This window comes from Thunnus albacares, chromosome 13, assembly GCF_914725855.1.
Source record: "Thunnus albacares chromosome 13, fThuAlb1.1, whole genome shotgun sequence".
Taxonomy (NCBI): domain Eukaryota; kingdom Metazoa; phylum Chordata; class Actinopteri; order Scombriformes; family Scombridae; genus Thunnus; species Thunnus albacares.
In genome coordinates, this window is record NC_058118.1 from 8,938,033 (window position 1) to 8,958,018 (window position 19,986).

Consider the following 19,986-nt stretch of genomic DNA (forward strand, 5'->3'; position numbering starts at 1 on the left):
TGGTGTTGGAGTCACTCAAGAGTGATTTGTTATATTAAGCCAGATTTATGCTTGTGCTTGAGTGAAATATTTAAGAAATGTATTGTGAGTTAACACAGATCTAAAAAAAATAAATTAGGTGTTAGTGTTGTTATATTTACTCACTAGCTGTGATATTATGTTTTTAATTAAATTGAGCTGATAAGAGGAGATATTGTAGGTGCAACAAAAGTAATAAACGAGATGGCGGCAGTCAATGATGTAAATTTCCATATAATTATATTTTGCTGTATTTAATCAATTTAATTGAATCTGTTCTAAACCTGCCCTTGTCAAAGGGTTGCTTCATTTACATGAGACACCTTGATATAAAAACAGATCTCTTAACTGTGTGAATGTGTTATTTTTGTGACATAAGTAAAGCATTACATATAAATCACTTCAGCCAGTGGTTTTTGGCATTGGGTTACCCTTTCCCCTTATTGTTACCAAGGTGCCATTTCCTCAAGGCCCATGCTGTCACCTGCTTTGGTGACTGAGCTCCACCCTCTCCCCCTCCCGAACTTCATGGATGGAAACCCAACTCCATCTCATTCATTTCTGATTTTCATTCTTTTTTTTCCTGTCCCTCTGTTCTACTCCTCTGCTCTCCTTCTCTCTGTGTTGTGCGTTAATCTCACCCACACCATTGTTGTGTCACCAGCTCGCCCCGTTGGTAAGTAAGAGCTGATCCCATTGTGCATGCGTTGCTCTCTTTCTGTTTTTAATCACACACATGTATGCATGTACTGTTGTGGCATTCCACCAACACATTCATCAAACTAATATTGGACATGCATATTTACATTGTTACTATCAACCCTTGACTTCCCCTGGTGGTCTTTTGTAAAAACAATGGATTTACCACCTCACTTCTTTCAATGTGCGGGTCCACATGTGGTTGATGTGCCTTAATTCAAAAACTTGAATAGAGAAGGACATTATGGCACCCTGCTAATTACAGTACCGGATATCATTCATTCTGATGTTTTGGCCGCTGGATGAATGGCTTGAGTGATTGGCATAGTCAAGAAATAGTTCTTCAACAAATAACACACACCCAGTGCATGAACCTGCTAGCTTACCGCTGGATATTCAGGCTAAGCATTTTCCTTCAAAGTAGCCCTCCTGTAACACACGCTTTGGAATACTCTGCAAATGTGTCTACTATTGTGGTTTATTTGACCTTCAACCTCAGAGGCACCCCAGTTTGTGGTGCAACCCCGAGACCAGATTGTTGCTCAAGGACGAACGGCTACCTTTCCCTGTGAGACCAGGGGCAAACCTCAGCCCACCATCTTCTGGCAACGAGAGGGTAGTCAGGTGAGGATACTGATTTGGACATAATGTACTTGTTTATGTGTGTCCTTAAGTATGTGTGCATGATGGGGAATTAATTATTTATCATTTCTTTTTTCGCCCTTCTTGCTAAACAGACATAAATTGTGCAGCAGCATCCACAGTAAAATATCTGAAATATAAAAGTCAGACTAAATGGATCAAACCAGGGTGACACTGTGTGTGGTTCTGTGCCACATACAGATAATGAAGTGGTCATTTATCATCAATCTACACCAGTCTGACCAGCCAATTCACTTAGCAAAGAAACAATGTCATGTGCTGCATTAGAGTCATTAGACATAATGAAAGCAGCCTAATGTCCTTTCCTGCCCATCAGTTTGTCTGCTTGGGGTGCAGAAACGGATAACGCTGATGCCTCAATTTCATGACAATGACTGCAGGTTATCACAGCAGGATTATCACTCTGGGGGTAAACTGCTATTCAGTCCTAGTAGGAAAGAGACCCACTTTTCTAACTGAATTGTACACATAATTACTGAAATATGTAAGTACTGTATATTGAAGGCATGTCTTGAACCCAGTAGTGATTAAAGTCAGTTGTGTTGGTAAAAGATAAAATACAGTAAACTCAGTCTTGCATTGAGACATTTTTAATTTTCAAAACTTAATTTTGGCAAAATAATTTAGTTATAGTTATAGTTTTAGGTATTATTTATGGACAGGAGGATATAAATGATTATCATCTGCATAAAATAAGAATGTATATCGTTTGTTACCTGACCCAAAAAAGGATGGGTCTTAAAATTGATCCTTGGGATACAACACAGATGAGTTACGCAGAACCCTGTCAGAAAAATATGATTTAACTATTCAGTAGCCAAGCAATTCCATATTAGTTCTTGATTTTTTTTTAACCAAGAGAGCAGCTGGAAATATGAAGGATACTGTATGTGCAATACTAGTCCAAATGATCTCTTTAAAGCAGAGGAGAAGTTTGTATGTGAAGATATAATATATGCTCAAAACAACTGAACTGTTGAAGTTACAATATTCAGATTACAGCTGGAGACCAATGCCTTGAATTCTTCACATTCAGACAAAAAATATAGTTGTCAAAAAGAAAGAAAAGTAAAAAAAAACCAACTTCTCATCAAATTTAAGGGAGGTTCCAGTCGCTAGATTTAATACATTTGGACCACCAAGCAAGTATGTCATTCCATTTTATTTACATTTCTTCCCACTTTCACTCCCTTTAGGATCTTCTGTTTCCCAACCAGCCAACACAGGGAGACAGCCGTGTGTCTGTGTCCATGAATGGAGAGTTGACCATTTCGGCAGTGCAACGCTCTGATGCAGGGTATTATATCTGCCAGGCCCTCACTGTCGCAGGCAGCATCATGGCCAAAGCCCAGCTTGAGGTAGCAGACGGTAAGGCTGGATGCACAAGCACACACGCCCCATCTGCACACAGCAACAAAAGAAATGTGTTCCTATACAGTATACTAAAACATAAAGACTTATTTTCTTAGTTATGTGATTTAACAGCCATATAGTGCACCAATAACAATTATGTTGAAACATTTTTTTTACTTACATTCCATTTTTACGCCCTGTTAGGTACATTATACATCAGGGAGGTACATGTACAATATTAGTAACTACTCAAAGCACTATTGCATGATTGCATGGTTCAATACACTGGTAATACCACCAGATTGAAGCCATTATTTTTTCCCTCCACAGTATCATCTGGAGAGATATGGAATAAAATTAGGGTCATAAGTATTCTAGCTGAGTATCACCATATCTGAACGTGTGAAAACATTTTGTATGAATACTTTCAAATATGTGAATGTGTACAACACATGTACACGTGTGTAACGTTTTGATCAAATGAATTCAAATGTTTGAATGTGTAAAAATATATCTGAACCAATAGATTTAATTTTTCAGTCTGTAAGAAAATCTGTAGCTATGCATGACGTTTTGTCAACAAATGAAAAAGATTCACAGGTATAATTTTTATGTGTATGTGCATAAAGATTTGTACAAAGGTTTGCAGTTACACATCGGGTTTGTAGTTACACACTTATCTGTTTGTGGGTGAAAAATGTTCACACAGAACTCAATTGTATGTGTGAATCCCAAGTTTACAGGTACAAATCAAATCTACGAGGACAAATCAAACGTACAGGTACAAGTTCTTTTGTCCCACATTTGACGCTTCCTCCTGGATAGCCAATGGGGATGCTCTGATTAACATATCATTTTACTATCCAATCACGGAGCCTGGGGGGGTGAGCCTTTCTAGCAGTTTTTTCCCGCAGTCTGCCAAGGGGTAGATTGCTAGTGGTGTATACAGCAGTTCTTTTCTGTGTACTGAATCATTAGAATCATTAAAAAAATTTCAGTGCTTGACCAGAGCTCCGACGGCATAGTCCCACTCACTGAACTGAAACATGGCAGAACCGTGTATATTCCTCATGATCCCTGGTGCTATTTGAGCTAACAGCTAGCGCAGCTAATGGCTAACACCAGAGCTAACGGCTAACCTCCACTCTAGATAAGCCTCCCCTAAACCTATATTGTATGATATTGTATTTTTTAAGTCTATGACCAACGTTGTTGAATCATTGTACCTAATGTTAGCAACCAAATTGTTTTCATGTTGTAAGCACATTAACATTATTTTTATTAGGGCTGTCAATGGATTAAAAAAAATCTAATTAATTGCACAATCTGCTGTGATTAATTTCAATTAATCACTTATTGTCTTATTAATATTGAAGCTTTGTACACATTCACACATTTGAATGTATTCATACAAAAGGTTTTCACACATTTAGATATGGTGATACACAGCTATAGTACTTATGATCCCAATTCTGTTCCATATAGTAGGCTTTAAAATCATGCAAAACACACATACATAAGCTTGCAGCATTGTTGTGACCTAGTAAAACATTGAATCCTTTATACTGAAGGCTATTTGTTTGCCCACACTTAAATTGCCAAAGAGGCATATGTATGTTCTAAAAGCCAGTCACCCACAATGATTCTTTTCATTATCACCTCACTGTGGTGAATTTGAATGGTCTAAAAAAACTGAAATTGTGTAAAATAAAACTGTCTCCTTGATGGAGAGACACTTTGCACTTTTTTCGACGAAGCTTTAATGTCAGCACTAAGTGGTGAGCCGCTGCCAGCTCAAAGCTGTTGATGCCCCACTCTCCTTTTGTTTCTTGGCTGCTTCTCCCACACATTATTGAATTAACATCTGTTAGTGTTTTTTGGAGAGGAAATGACTCCTGTTCTGTCACTCAGAGGAAACGGATCAATATCAAAATGTTTGGTATAGAGCACAAGGGATGGGGGAAATGTGGTTGATTGATGGTTGTAAACATAGATGGATAGAATGTTGGCATGATGTCAAGTGGAGTTTTGGAAGCTTGCTCAGTGCCTTTTCTAGCATTACTTAAGAATGGACAATTAGCTGGAAGAAAACCTTATGAGGGCTCAGATATGGACTAGTGCTCCAACCTGGGCATTGCTTTGGATGTGTGATTGACAGGTGTACTAATTATTCAGTCAGACTTGAGATAATGGCACTTGCTTCAACTTGATGAAGCAATCCTGATTAGAAAAGGAGTCATGCACTCTAAGGCCATGCTCAAGAAGGTTGTGTGTGAGGACTGAAAGTGAGGCAGTATTTTTAGCCATATTTGCTGAAAAATGTTTAGATCCTACTGAACATTCAGATACACTGAGAGGTAGTTTGAGAAGTTTCTATGGATGTGAAACAATACAATCTATTGTAATTAATGTAGGAGCAAGATACACATTTTTAAAGCCATAATTCAAGTGTATATGTAGTGAATAATGGATACTCAAAAGATAGATTTTTGGCTTAGTATGGCTTCAACCTCTCTGACGGATTCCCACAGACAGTGAGAATGCCTGGAGGCTAATGTGGTTGATCAAAGAGTACAAACCTGAAGCTCTATCTTTCAACTCTTGTTTTGAGCAGTGGTTTAGTGGTGTTTGTAGAAATGGATGTGTTTATTAGGCAGACTCATGTAATTAATGTTTTAATAAACAACATTCACTAAGCGGCAGCCATAAAGTTAGTAATTAGGTCTCCTAACATCCATTTGTATGCAAACTTAAAACAATTCAGTTTATTTTGTAGCCTGAATAGTAGCCTGGTAGTAATCATAAGTGATGAACAACCTTAAAAAGCAACATTCTGTTCTTACCTTTGTCACTAAAGCTGGAGCATATGATTGCATTTCTTACAGGACTTCAGGCTAAATCGGGAACAGCAATATGATGTTGATGTTGGCTCTCTAATCACTTGGGGTAATGATAGCTGTAATGTTTTCCAAAACAAGACTGTCTATCTTTAGCCATAATAAAGACTAATCTTATGCTGAAAAAAATAGACTGTTTTGACTCTGCAGGTATACCAGACCAACCTGACACCACAAAAGAAAAACTGAAACGTTGAAATTTCCAGATGGTTATTTGGATTTGTCCTAATAAAATGTGAGGGATCACCCGCCTCCCTCCCACCACAGTTACCCAACTGTCGCTGATCCTGCTGTGTATTTTGCTTAGTGTTGCAGCCTAAACATTGTTCATAATCCCTCATACTGTCGCTATCTATTTTTGTTTCTTTGGTGAACAAAGGTTTGTAAAACATGCATTGAGAAGGCGGCCAGTATTTAAATTGAAAACTGACTAAATAAATACATTGTAATGAATGATTTCTTTTAATTTCATGCTCATAACACTATGTCATATCAGTCAAATCCCAGTAAATGCTTGACAACAACACAGTGTAGATGATGTTAATATTGCCACATAATGCAAACAATTCAGCCTCTATAACAACTGACATATTGCATGTGGTTCTGCTTACTGTACACTGTACTGCTCCTAGTTGTACCTGATTTGTCTGCTACACTGCTTGAGCTGCTGTGTTCCTCATTGTGCTGAAGGAGGTGCGATAAAAGATAAGGCAGGGGGAACCTGCTGTAAACACTTGTACGAATGGAGACAGACCTGATAACAGTGGAGAGCAGCAGTGAGGAAATTGGAAGCGGGGGGTTGTTACAAGGCCTAGAGAGATTCAACACTCTAGAAATTACTGTTGCAGAGTGCAGGGACTGTTTTCTGGATGATATAACATGCTTTAAAAAGCTTTAAAAGCAATGTATTGTTGTTCTGCTTTGCATGCTAATTCAGAGTTTAGTTTTGTGTGTGTGTGTGTGTGCGTGTGTGTGTGTGTATGTGAGGTGGGGGTGTGGGGGGGGGGGGGGAGGTTAGGAAGAGAGAGGACAGGCATGAATGTGTTGAGAGGTGTTATAAAGAAGGTATGGTAATTAGCACCACGGGTGAAGCATCGTTAATCCTTACCTAGTAATTAAAGCTCAAAGGTGTGACGCAGTGCCATGAGCACACTGCCCTACTGTGGAAAAGGCTCAAAAACAGTCACTTCCTCTCACAATAGATCCATCAGGTTGAACCCTAACATATTGGGTCTGCAATTACTGCAATCACAAATTAACACCTTGTGATAAGGTCAATTTTTTTTTTTTTGTGCGTGTTTTTTTTAATTTTTTATCCACAAATCAGGCAACATCAAACTAGTTGGAATACAGTCATTGTTTCACACTGACACCATGACATCAAAATTACAGTGCTAGAAATGTGTTCAAATAATAACACTTGTTCCTTGATTATTATCCTTAGCCCTGAAGGACCGCCCCCCACCAATCATCCGGCAGGGCCCATCCAACCAAACGCAGGCACTGGGAGGTGTGACCCTACTTAGGTGTCAGGCATCAGGGGACCCAGAGCCTACGGTCACTTGGCGAAAGAACGGGGCCAGTCTGCTTGGAAAAGACCCGCGGTTTTCCCTGCTGGAGCACGGCAGCCTTCAGATCCAGAATACCAGGGTGAGTTATAGTAGATTACAGTGAGATGCATATACATAGGGGTTAACATGTGGCATTTTACCTGTAGCATTAGGTGGCAAAATGGCTTCCTGGTTAGATACCATTAAAGGATAATTGCAGATTATTACAATTTTGGTTTTATGTTTGTAGTTTTGGCAATTATTATTGGTTTTGTTAATTTTGTGCATACCAAAGTAATTGCTGAGATCTTGGGAGAAGGCAATATTGCAAAAGTGAAATCTGATGGGGAAAGGAATGAGCAGCAAGCCTCTGTGTTTTAAACCTGACAGCTCTATCAGATTCTTCATTTTTGTGTTACTGCATTCCCAGATCTCAGCAATTAAAGTAATAGGTACAATCTTATTACTGATAGCAATGATGGCCAAAATCACAAAAATAAGATAAGAGTTGTAATCAACCAGAATTATCCTTTAAGCTAAGTCTTCCTGGGCAAACCATGTGACAACAAGCACAAGAGCAAGACCTGCTGAAGTACACAATCTTTGACCAAGATTTGCTATCTTTTTGCCATACATGAAGTAGGCGATTGCAGCAATCAAGGTCCCCTGGCAGTAGATCTATCAGGACCGAAGGATTAATTAATAAAAACAAAGGATTGTTAATTAATGTTTGAGAGAATATTTTGCCCCGAAATGAAAATAAAGCCATTTTCTATTCAGCCCGTCATCAGTTCAGTCTCCTGTAGATGTTTGCCTGCAAACAATCATATTGTGCGCACATTAAAGGTTCTACTAACCTTCAAGTTATGCATGTACAGTATACACTATACTGACACAGAACATTCAAACTACATTCATCCACACTGCATTGCAATGTTTCACCTTCAGTAGGAGGGACTTTTGATTGTCTACCTTTCACTGTCTATGAAAACAACTATGATTAAAAAAGATATATAGGATGACAGATATAAATGTATTTCACATTCAAAGAACTCAAACAAATGTGTTTATTATTTGAGTTCTTTGCGTCTGTACGTCACATCCTTCTATTGCATGTGAAAGAGAAAAAAAGAAATTATCTTGTCTGCCAGCTGATGTCAGCTGAATGTAATTCAAATGGACAAGTGTAGTCAGGTTGCTTTTAAAAGATGAATAGCGAGTATTGATTTTATAAGACGTTAAACGTTGCTATTTAGTCCGAATCTCTGAGGCAGCAGTTAGACCCAAGGACTCAAGGACAGGGACTAGTGAAAGGAGTCTAAAGAGGGTAATATAATGGAAGAACTGCAATATACAGTTTCCTGTCACAGTGTCAAAGTGCTCTGCCTGTGTCACTCTCTCGTCTGCTCTCTCTTGAGAGATAGCATATTTGTCAGTGGCTCCTAAGGTATTGCCAATATAAAATAGATTGTCATATCTCTTATTTCCTGTGTCAGCACTGATGATGGTAATGTTGATGGCTCTGGGAATGGAGGGTGACTATTATTGGAGGGAATCAATTAAGAAAATTAATGTAAGCTCTTACTGGGCTCTTTTTTTCATTGGCCAGTGTTAAAGTTTTCTCTCATCCACTCTCGGGCTTTTCTCGAGCCAAATGCAGGCCAGTGGAGGTTAATGCATTTTTACTGTACTACTAGCTGCAAACCTCCTTCAAAAGCCCAGGCTGACGTAAGAGCTTGTAGAAACCATCTGGGATCAGAGTCACAAAGGCTATTAGATTCAGTCTAACATAGCAACAGAGCACAGTCTGAGAGCTGTATTGTTTGTGATTTGGATGAGGGGAAAACAGAGACAGCTTCACCTAACTATTTTAACTATCTGCAATCATTATAATAGTTAATGTTGCCATACTGCAGATGAAATAAGAGCTTGTTTCACCATTTATGATAATATAATCTGTCTTCCATAGATGTCTGACTCGGGGTTGTACACCTGTGTTGCTACCAGCTCCAGTGGAGAAACCTCATGGAGTGCCTACTTGGATGTCAGAGGTCTGCTTCAGTAGAAACAATTAATATGAAAAATGAACACCACAATATTCACACAAAGCATAATGCTGCTTTGCTTTTGCAGTCATTCATTTTTGTCTCTTTACATTTCCTTTGTCAGACGCCACTGATCTCGTAGACTTCATGTCTCACAATGTGACGGCCCTCCCAGGGCCGCCCTCCAAGCCAGAGGTCACTGATGTTACCAAGAGCAGTATCTCGTTGTCATGGGAACTGGGGCCAGAGGCGGGTTCCCCAGTGTCCTCCTATGTCATTGAGGCCTTTGGGTATGTCTGTGACCTATGGCCTCAAGCTACATTTAGTGACCCCGAACTTTCATGGCAGTAACAGATGTGGGGGTTTCTGTGGGCATTCAAGCAAGCCAGAACATTTATATTTATATTTATATTTATATTTATATTTATATTTATATTTATATTTATATTTTACTGTATTTTACAAGAATGACATTTGTTTCTGGTATTTAAATATTTGAATGGTTTGGCAAATAAAGGCTCACATCAAGCAGAATATGATTGGCACATGAGAATTTGCTTTTTTCTCTCCTTACTAAATCATTGACTAATAGAAAGGACTACAAAAGCGTAGGATGTTCCATCATTGTTGCTCTGATTACTTTTTAATTATGATGACAGGAAGAATCTCAAAAGATTTCAGAGAGCATAGCATGTCATTACTGTGTGACATGTGATTTTTGCTCCCAGTCTCTAGGAGCATTGCCCACCATTGTAGCTCCAAATAAACTACAGATTTCTTCTACAGCAATGATTGAGATTCCTCCTATCTAATTACATGTTTTCATGCTCTCTCTACAGTCAGTCAGTGAGCAACAGCTGGCAGACAGTGGCAGACCATGTGAAGACCACCGAGTTCACAGTCAAGGACCTACGACCCAATACTGTCTACCTGTTCATCATCAGGGCAGTCAATGCTCAAGGGCTCGGGGACCCCAGCCCCATGTCTGAGCCTGTCCGGACACAAGGTACAGAAAAAAACAATGGGTTGTAATGGATTCTTACTGATAAGCATCACTATTTCACTCTACATGCCTGCCCTTCTTTCTCTCTCCCAGACATTAGTCCCACAGCACAGGGAGTGGACCACCGTCGCGTGCAGAAGGAGTTAGGAGATGTGGTGGTCAGCATGCATAACCCCGTAGTCCTTAGTTCCACTTCAGTGCAGGTCACATGGACTGTGAGTACTCATAACATTTGAAAAATATTGTGTTTTACTGTGGTTTATAGCAGTTGTGTTACCATTACCTTCAGAGGAACAAAACAAATTTTGTCTAAGCTTGTTTTAGAACTTTATACTTGGCATGTCACAGTGTTTCAGATTAGTTCACACACACACACACACACACACACACACACACACACACACACACACACACACACACACACACACACACACACAGAGTAAACATTGTGGGAAAGGCTACACATTCATAGTCTGAACAGCTGACGCTTCTTCAATTTAGAATAGTTTAAGACGATGCAGGGATCAAGACTAATGTGTCTGTCCAGGACAAATACATACATGTGTCACTTCTGGAGGCAGTTTGCAGTCAGCCTTTTATCTGTGAAATGTTATTTCTGTCTGTTGGCAAGGTGTCCCTTCTGTCTGCTGCTGTAGGTTAATGACACACCTACGATGTGCTTACACTAGTCTGCTATTTCATGCTTGTCAGTATGACAACCATGTGCTCTAATGCTGTTTTCAGACTGACACAGTGACAGGATAAACCTGTGTCTGTGGTTGATCTGAAGGGGTATGTGCACATTATTTATTTACCTGGCTCCATTGGCAAGAAGAACATTCATTCATTACCCAATGTCAAACAGAAGTTTCTGTATTAAAGTTGTTTATGTGCACTGTTGTCTTTGTCTTTGTGTCCCGCTGTATGCCCTGTGGGGACAGTTGCACAGATGTACATTTCCCATTTTGGATTAAATATTTCAGTAAATTTTAATTGGACAGTTTGATACTCAGCTAAATGTCAGATGACAAAACAGAGATGCTCAACTAAGTGTCACTTGCCTAGTTGCCTAATTGTAATAGTAACCCTTATTCTAGACTTCATCTTGATCTCAAATCTTATCCTTTTATCAAAGATCACAGATCTGCAAAGTTTCTGTATCAGAACAATACTGAAAAACAGGATTTGTGTGACAGACTAATGACTAGACTAATGACTGATGTACACATATATAGTAAAGTATCTGTGACTCTGCAATTGTATTTGTAAGATATATGTTTGTTGCATCATGTGTTACAGCAACTTGGTATAACTTGGTTTAGCTATTGTATGTGGAAAATTGAACTTTATGATAATGACAAGGCAGATATGATTTGAGAATAAAACAAGATTGCATTTAATCACATTGAATGGCAATAAAAGTATGCAGTAAGTACATTACAGTAGGTCTTGATTAATTTTGTCCTCTAAGACAAGTGGAGAGTGAACATAGATGAGCATACTGTATTTTGATTTATTGCCTCAGCCACATAAATTCTATTTCAAGAAACATAGCAGAACAAAAAGTGGCTGGAGGTGCACCTCTGTTTATAAGGCTTTTAGATTCACAAATCATTTTATTAATGTCATGCAGAATGAGACTACAAAGAGAGAGAGAGAGAGAGAGAAAGAAGAGATCAATCCTAATATATTTGGACTTGTCTGATAATAAACAGCTGCTTTATATCACTTGTAAAAGCCTTTTCTTGCTTCTGCCCTTTTTCACAAGCCATTACTATGAGTTCTACCTGTCACATATTTTACTCTTCCCCTGAAATATACCAGCAAAACTGGGGGAAAAAAAAGAAATGAAAAAAAATTCTGACTTTTTTTTGATCCAGTATTTTGAGTTCAAACTGTGCTGAGGTTTTCTGACCCAGGCGTACTGTTCAGCTGTGACATATTCACAACAACTCTCTCCATGTGGCCTCTTGCTTCTCTGCTGCTAATTAAACCATATGATTAACTAAGCGTGCATTGTCACTGACAGAGGGCACAAACTGAATGCTCCAAAGCAGTTTACACACAGATGTATGACACCTCCCACATCATTACTGTGCAGTATGCATTCATCCCACTCTCTTCTCCTCTTTTCTCAGGTAGAGAATCCATCCCAGTTTATTCAAGGTTACCGCGTTCTGTATCGGCAGACATCAGGGCTACCTTCCCCAGGGCCATGGCAGATACAGGACTTGAAGGTCGCCTCAGAGAGAGACATGACGCTCTCTGGTCTGAAGAAAGGCATTGTGTATGAGATTAAAGTGCGGCCATACTTCAATGAGTTCCAGGGTGCAGACAGTGAGTCCATGACAGCACGCACCATGGAGGAAGGTAAGCGACAAATGAGTGCACATTTCTGATGAAAATCAATTTCTCAGCCTACTTTATGCTGCAAGAATGATGTAAGATTCAGTATCTTACGCATGAGCAGATGCATTTGTGTAAATGATTCTACCTACTTTTATATTTAGCTGCCTCCAGTAATAGCTTCCTGTCTAGATAGTAATGGATAATGGCATTTTAAGTACACCCACCCATGCACGCATACTGCTGCAGTGCCACGTCCCCTGTGTGTGAAAACAGGTCTCCCAGACAGCGCAGTGGGGGTCTGTGACAAGCCTGGGCCTCTGTGGGTTGGTGGGCAGAAGGGGAGGGCAGAAACTGTCTCCTTTGACATAAGCTCAAATCTCTCACTGCTCCTCTGCGGACCCCTGCTGCCATGTCTCCGTCACACACCAATACCAGACCTGCATGATATGATCCCTGCTTCACTAATGCACACATAGACACACACACTCAGAGTTTTATTGGTGATAAGAATGCTTGGTCCTCTCCTTGTCCTCCTGTCTGGTAGCTCAATTGATCGGCTACTGGTTCTTCTTGAGTCAACTGTTTGTGACACAAATTAATGTAAAATAATACCATTTGTTGCAGATTTTTTATTTGTAAAATATACAACTTTCAATATAATTTAATGCAAATTTGTAACCTTAAAAATGAGCAATAGTTGAATCAACACCTCTTTTACAGGCTCTCAAAAATGTAATGTAAACCACATAAAAAGTTCTCACAATTATAACTCATAGTCTACTCACTAGCTTTGTCCGGAGCTTTTACCCATATCAAAAATCTATGAGCAGATGGATTTTGCTTAAAGATTCATGGAGTTGGATCTGTTGATTTATGATTTTATCATTCTTAGCACTTCTCAGCCTATGAATTAAGTTTGATAGTTCATTCTTGACCTTGGAAATATTAATTTGACAATCCCAACTCAATGGTCTCCTTCCTAGCTTATTCTGAGAAGTGCGCTATGGATGATGATCATAACAGATCAATTTCCATAACAACTGAGCAAAGTCCACCCACTGATCAAGTCAATGGCCCTTGGGTTGGGATTGTTTTGTCAGACTACTATAGTATGTCAAAGGTCAAGAATAAACTTTAATGCTTGATTCAAAAATGTTGTGTTAGCTGTTGTATAGTGTGGAAAACAAAACTGGCCTCTCCACATCCAGGTACAATGCCTGCTGGCTAGGTGAGGAGGGCAAGGACCTCTTTATGTAGTTTATTATAGACCCTACCCTGGTCAGGTGCCACATAAGCTGGACTGTGTACTGAGAGCAAGTCATGATGAGGCCATTAATATAAAAGAAAACTTCAACCCACAGCATGAGAGGGATATATGAGAGGATCACAGTGCTGCATCTTCTTCCCAGTAGGAGGATATGAACAGGGAATACAACTGGTGGAGAAAGAGAAATTCGCTTCGCTGGAGCCCAATTAAAATGGCCACACAGGGTAACTGGAGGTCTTTGCAGTCTAGGGTAGAGGCTCTAGTTTCTTGGGATCCTGGAAAAAAGGCATCATGATACAGGAAAAATTGGCTTGATCCACCAATACTCTAGAGCAGGAAATATGATGCACTGCAGAATTATGAGGGAAAACACTCGTTATTCATCAAAGGCAGATAGGGAATGTGTCACTGCCTTTGTGAAAGCCTAGCAGAGGGCATCTAAGGGGTCTCGGAGGTCAAAACACATGATGTCTCTCACTATAGCCAGGGAGAAATTGTGTATCAAGATTAATGGTTCTCCTAGCATTCAGTGAGTTGTCTGTGAGAGCAATGTGGTATATACTGTAGGTTCTGTAACGTCACCGTCATCATTGTCATCCACAGGATCCTCAGGCTTTCAACCTATGGCAAATCCAATGAAATGCTATGATAAGTCCCAGGCAGCAGTAGTTGTTATTATGAGGATATACTGCTATTATGAGACTGGGGCAGGAGGGGCAGTGAAGAAAAAAGATAAGGCCATCCGGTGTTGAACAGAACTCTCTGACCCTACCAGATAGAGCTTATTTTACATTATACATGTGTTATATGGGGACAGGTATGTTAACATAGAGATGTTTGCTAATTCATGCATTAATTAGCTTAATTGATGGCCTCATTAGCATAACAGGTTATGTTTACCACTTGTGTATAGCAGGACATTAAGCAGCTTAAGAGCCTTTTGTTTAATTGCACAGTTGTGAGTGCAAATACACACATTCCCACAGACATCAGGAGCATTAATTGCTTTAAAGTTCTATTTTCTAGCTGCTGTGTTCATCAGTCTTGAAATCAGTATTAGTCACATTACTAAGAACATGCTCTTTGACCTTTTATGCTGTTGTGATCATTTATTGTAATGTTACCCTGAGTCATTACTGGTACTGAAGTCATTATTCATCCTCAGGGATTGCTCTCGTACATACGGAAATTGCAGAACTACCCGTAATGGTTCCTTTCTTCTCCTAATGTAAAACTTTAACTGACAGGGCAAGTCTCATCAGTCTGCTGAAGCAGCAAACTGTGGCTTGCTTGCTCATACAAAGTGCACTCACAGTAGCTAACCCCAAATCATCCATATATAGTTATATTTATATATTTTATGCATGGTAGTGATGTGAAGAACTAGGTAAAACTGGATGCATATTCTGGTGATCAGCGTGGTCAACTGGTCACTATGCTTGGCAAGATTTCTGTCAGTCGCTTCTCCCATTTTGCTGCCCTTTTATTTTATTATTTTTCATCCCACTCTTTTCCACATACAATATGTGGTTGCTGATATTCTATACTGAGGCTAAATTATGCAGCTGACTGTTTACTGATGCCTTGTGGGAACTGTATGTGGCAGCAAGCATATGTATACAGTCTTGCACATTTCATTCTTTCTTGCTGGAACCGTATTCAGGATGTCGCACAGCAATGTTTGACAGATGGAACAAAGAAAATTCGAAATTATCACTTAAATGCAATGCAACCACAGATGAATGTAAGTTTTCTACTGCCTCTTTTTGTTGCAAATATATTTTTAAAAAGAACAGTAGATAGACAGCTTTTGATCAAAGCCCAAGGATTGTGGTGACAATCCAGATGCGCAGTCCTCTAATAAACCAATTTCAGTGTTAACCATAGCTATTGTTCTGTGTTCATGTGCTCATGTGCTAGTGCAAAACACCAACATGTGGATATTGCAGCTTGGCTATCAAACAGCTTTGAGCCCATGTACTTTTTTCTTTCTGAAAATCAGATCAAAAAGATAAATGATAAACGATTCCTGGCTTAAGTTTTATAAAGTCTGTTTATTAAGTTTGTTAGTTTTTTCCTTAATACACTTTATGATTTAATTTTGTGAATTTATCACTAAAAACACAATGGATTGCTGTAAAAATGCTGAACCAAAGAACCACACAGGAAGAGTCTTGTTTTTTAAGAATGTTGAATAGTGATCCAAATGATTTAAACGACCGACTTCCTTCCACTACAGTCTACCTGCATTTTTTCTGGTTAGTGGTTGTTTTGAACATAGAGTTGGGGTCATGTGTGTTTATGCCAAATGGAACCTCAACTTAAATATATCACGAGTGTAGGATCATTTCTTGAGTTTTATATTGGGTTAGCCTGTCATTAAATAAGTGATTTGCTCTCTGAACAGTTGAGTCATCACAACATTGTGACAGTACATTTGTGAAAAGTTGGTTCAACAGTAATTGCTTCAGAAAGTCAATAGAGTCTAAATGGCTGAATATAGATATCCACAAACTGGGTTGAGTCAATTTGTTAAATGTAATAAAAAAAAAAATGCATCTCATACGGCAGATTTAATTCCTTTGTACTGCCAGACTGTCAAATATTGTGCCGACATGTCTTACCTGCTTAGAGCATCTCTTTTGAACACAAGTAACATCATAAAGGGAGGTTTGCTTCATCTTTCCAACTCAAAAAAAAAAAAAAAAAGAAGGCAGAAGTCAGTTTCAGGACCGGCACAGACACTTTTACTCTTAGGAGGGCCTGGCTTTATTACTCACATCATACAAGCCTTGCTTGCTTTTGCCTCAGTGAGACATGTTCATTGCATTTCTCTCCAGCCATTTACAGAACCAAGCCCATCTGGAGAATTCAAGTCACAGTAACCATGTTGCTGTCTGACCAGGTGGCAAACAAGACAATCCCGTCATGGCCCACCTGCTTCAGCTTCTCCGCACTGCTGTGGATATGAATGCCTTGCTTACATGGATCCACTGCAGATAGCATTATTATTTTGCAGCTCCTTAATTGGGTTCAAAGTAGTTATTTCATCCACTCAGTCAGAACATAATGATGGTTTTAATGAGAATAGTGGGGAACTATGTGCCCAGAGCTGTTGTGTGGTCCATCCAGTGAGAGATGATGGTTTGCTTAGTTGCATAGACATGGTGTATGCCTCCTACTGCCTGCAGTCTCTTTAAATCTATGATCTGTCCATGCAGGTCAGGCTGGTACATTTAAGAAATGACGCATTAGGGAGGGAGCTTGAATTTGGCACCATGAGGCATAGCACCACATTTCTGTCAACAAACAATCTCCAAATGCTCATTGTAGTACATGGACATTTACCATTTTCATTCAGATAAGATATGCAAAATTGAATGCAGCTACTTTAGAAGCATTTATATGTAGTTGTAATGGTGGTAATCCATTATGGAAGTGATGTGAGTTTCTTGGCAGAGGACTCATTCAGTATAAAGACTTGCTGGTCTGCTTGGAATGGTTATTATTTGTGCAATTAGTAAAGCACAATTTGGACCTCAAATGCATAGTGTGTATAATTGAGGATGCCAGTAAAGTAAGGAAATATTAAAGTCAATATCATGGAAAAATTATGCATTTTTTAGGTCTCAGTGCCTCCCAGTTATACAAAAAACTTACCATTAAGATATGAAATTGAGATGAAGTGCCATCTGCCACGCTGGCTTAGAAAATACCTGCTGTGTGAATATGAATTGAGGTAGTGGGTGAGACAAATCCCTCTGTAACATGATAAAAAAAAAAAACTGGAGACACTCCTTTTTCTGGTCAAAACAATTTATTCTATTTCATTCATTTTATTCTATTTTTCTTGTATTTCCTTTGTTTCTTTAATATTTTCACACCCCCCACGACCAACCATCAGCACCCAGTGCGCCTCCGCAGCAAGTGTCGGTGTTGACAGTAGGGAGCCATAACAGCACGTCCATCAGCGTGTCATGGGACCCTCCCCCCTCAGACCAACAGAACGGCATCATCCAGGAGTACAAGGTAGACTCAAGCCCTGTACCTGATGCACTTTCGTAATATACTGTGCAGCATTACAATGAATTCTGTCTGGCGTGTCTGTCTTTGTCAGATCTGGTGTTTGGCCAACGAAACTCGGTTTCATGTCAATAAGTCTGTGGATGCAACCATCCGTTCAGTGGTTGTCGGGGGTCTGCAGGCTGGAGTGCAGTACCGTGTGGAGGTAGCTGCAGGCACCAGCGCAGGGGTGGGGGTCAAGAGCAAACCCCAGCTCATCATCTTGGGTAATCCACTCACACACACACATACACCAAACGTGAAGTCAAATAAAATGACCTCATAATGGGGGACCAAGGTCTCCATCACAGACTGGGGGGGGGGGGGGGGGGGGTCTGGAAAAATGATTTATCAATTTATCGCACTTGAAGAAAGAAGATTGCGCTTTACAACACAGACGTCTACTGAGAAATCAATAGCAGTTCATTAAGTGTAGTGTCTGGTAACACTGTGCCAAGTACTGTTAGCCATATCAATAATCCTCTTCAATATGTGGGCAGCTGGTGCTAACAAAGTAGACAGTGTTTTTGTAGGAGCTTATCAGCCTATCACATCTTATCAAATAGCTAAAGGATGCTCAGAGTATATAAGCCCAGAATCAATATTGGAGCCCAGGCCAGATGCTCTTCATCTGTGACTTTTGACTGATAATAACACCCTTAACGCACAGAGAGAGGGAAACACAGGCCCGTGGACTGAAGCTTAATGATGGGAGGGGGTTTCCTGCTGGAGACTGTGAATCTAATTTCACAGCACAGTAACTGCAACAGAAAATCAAACTCTGTCAGAGCTGCTCTGTCAATCTCGTGTCTTGCAGCTCAAGTTGATAAGTGCACTGCTGAATTGATTAACTCTGCCTACATATTGGATGCACTGATGCTGTTTTTTTGCTTTTACACAGTTGCCCTGTGTGTTGTTTTTTTTTTTGTTTTGTTTTCATTTATTCATGGTCTCATATTTTGGCGATTCCTGTGACCCATGTGTCTTGATGTTTGATTCATGTTCCCCACTGACTTGATTTTATTTTTAAAGTGTATATTTTGGCCTGAACAATAGATCCTCTACTGTTGTTGATTTTTTTTTCTTTAAATAGTTGCCTGGTGATTTAACCAAACTAGACAAATAATATTGGGAATGTGTTTTTTTAATTCACATTGTCATGTTTTATCAGATATTTATTTACATTTCTTGTACATTTCTTTGTTCTTCATTTGCTTCATTTATATGTTTTGTTGTAACTTGAGAGCCAGAAAGGAAGATTTGGCTTTATTTCATTTTTATTTAAAATGATTTAAATACAGAGCCTATTGAAATATAATAATTTGTTTGTTCACATGTGTTTAAATTTACATTCAACCATTCATATGTTTCTTTTCTTGTGTATGTGCATTTGTGTGTGGGGGCCCCCAGGTGCAGAACTAAGGGACGTAATGACGGGATCGGAAGGCAACAATAGCATCTCAGACGTGGTGAAGCAGCCAGCCTTCATTGCTGGTTTGGGAGGGGCCTGCTGGATTGTCCTCATGGGCTTCAGTGCCTGGCTGTACTGGAGGAGAAAAAAGAGGAAGGGACTCAGCAACTATGCAGGTAAAAAAATCAATTTACATGGTTCTGCATCAACATAGAATCTCAAAGCACAGTAGGTCTCTCTCTCCAATGAAAACTGATGTCAGCACAGATGTGACTCCATTTGAGCTGGCTAAAATACAGAACAAAGGAAATATATTCAGCACAGATGGAAATAGGCCCTATTTACTTTAATTCACTGTGCACTGATGTGCATCAACTGTGCTGAGTTCCATCAGCACCGTACCTCAACACTCTAATACATTCATGCGAGATAAGTAATTTAACATCCCCTTCCATTATCAGACCATGGCTGGTGTTGTTTGCACATTAACACGAGGCACGTCTAGGTTTAGGTATGAAATATTCTTTTATCCCTCTGTGAGTCAAGCATATAGCTGTGTGCCATTATCATAATGTGTATTGCAGCTTTCATTGTGGTGACTTGGGGAGAGACCGCAGTGATTTCCTAATTCAATGGGGATTTACATGATTGAGTGCTGCTGCTCTGATC

The 19,986-nt window shown here is 39.5% G+C and overlaps 1 protein-coding gene across 1 annotated transcript in view; it reads left to right on the top strand.

Annotated features, from left to right (window-relative positions):
* The window catches only part of LOC122996083 (roundabout homolog 2-like), an 82,163-nt gene that overhangs the window by 49,874 nt on the left and 12,303 nt on the right, over window positions 1–19,986 (top strand). Inside the window, exons 7-18 of the mRNA XM_044371623.1 lie at window positions 683–694; window positions 1,217–1,341; window positions 2,577–2,748; window positions 7,075–7,280; window positions 9,150–9,231; window positions 9,350–9,515; window positions 10,065–10,231; window positions 10,322–10,443; window positions 12,367–12,598; window positions 17,749–17,873; window positions 17,962–18,133; window positions 19,317–19,493. Of these exons, the coding sequence (XP_044227558.1) occupies window positions 683–694; window positions 1,217–1,341; window positions 2,577–2,748; window positions 7,075–7,280; window positions 9,150–9,231; window positions 9,350–9,515; window positions 10,065–10,231; window positions 10,322–10,443; window positions 12,367–12,598; window positions 17,749–17,873; window positions 17,962–18,133; window positions 19,317–19,493 (1,758 nt within the window). The remainder of the gene's footprint in view (window positions 1–682; window positions 695–1,216; window positions 1,342–2,576; window positions 2,749–7,074; window positions 7,281–9,149; window positions 9,232–9,349; window positions 9,516–10,064; window positions 10,232–10,321; window positions 10,444–12,366; window positions 12,599–17,748; window positions 17,874–17,961; window positions 18,134–19,316; window positions 19,494–19,986) is intronic.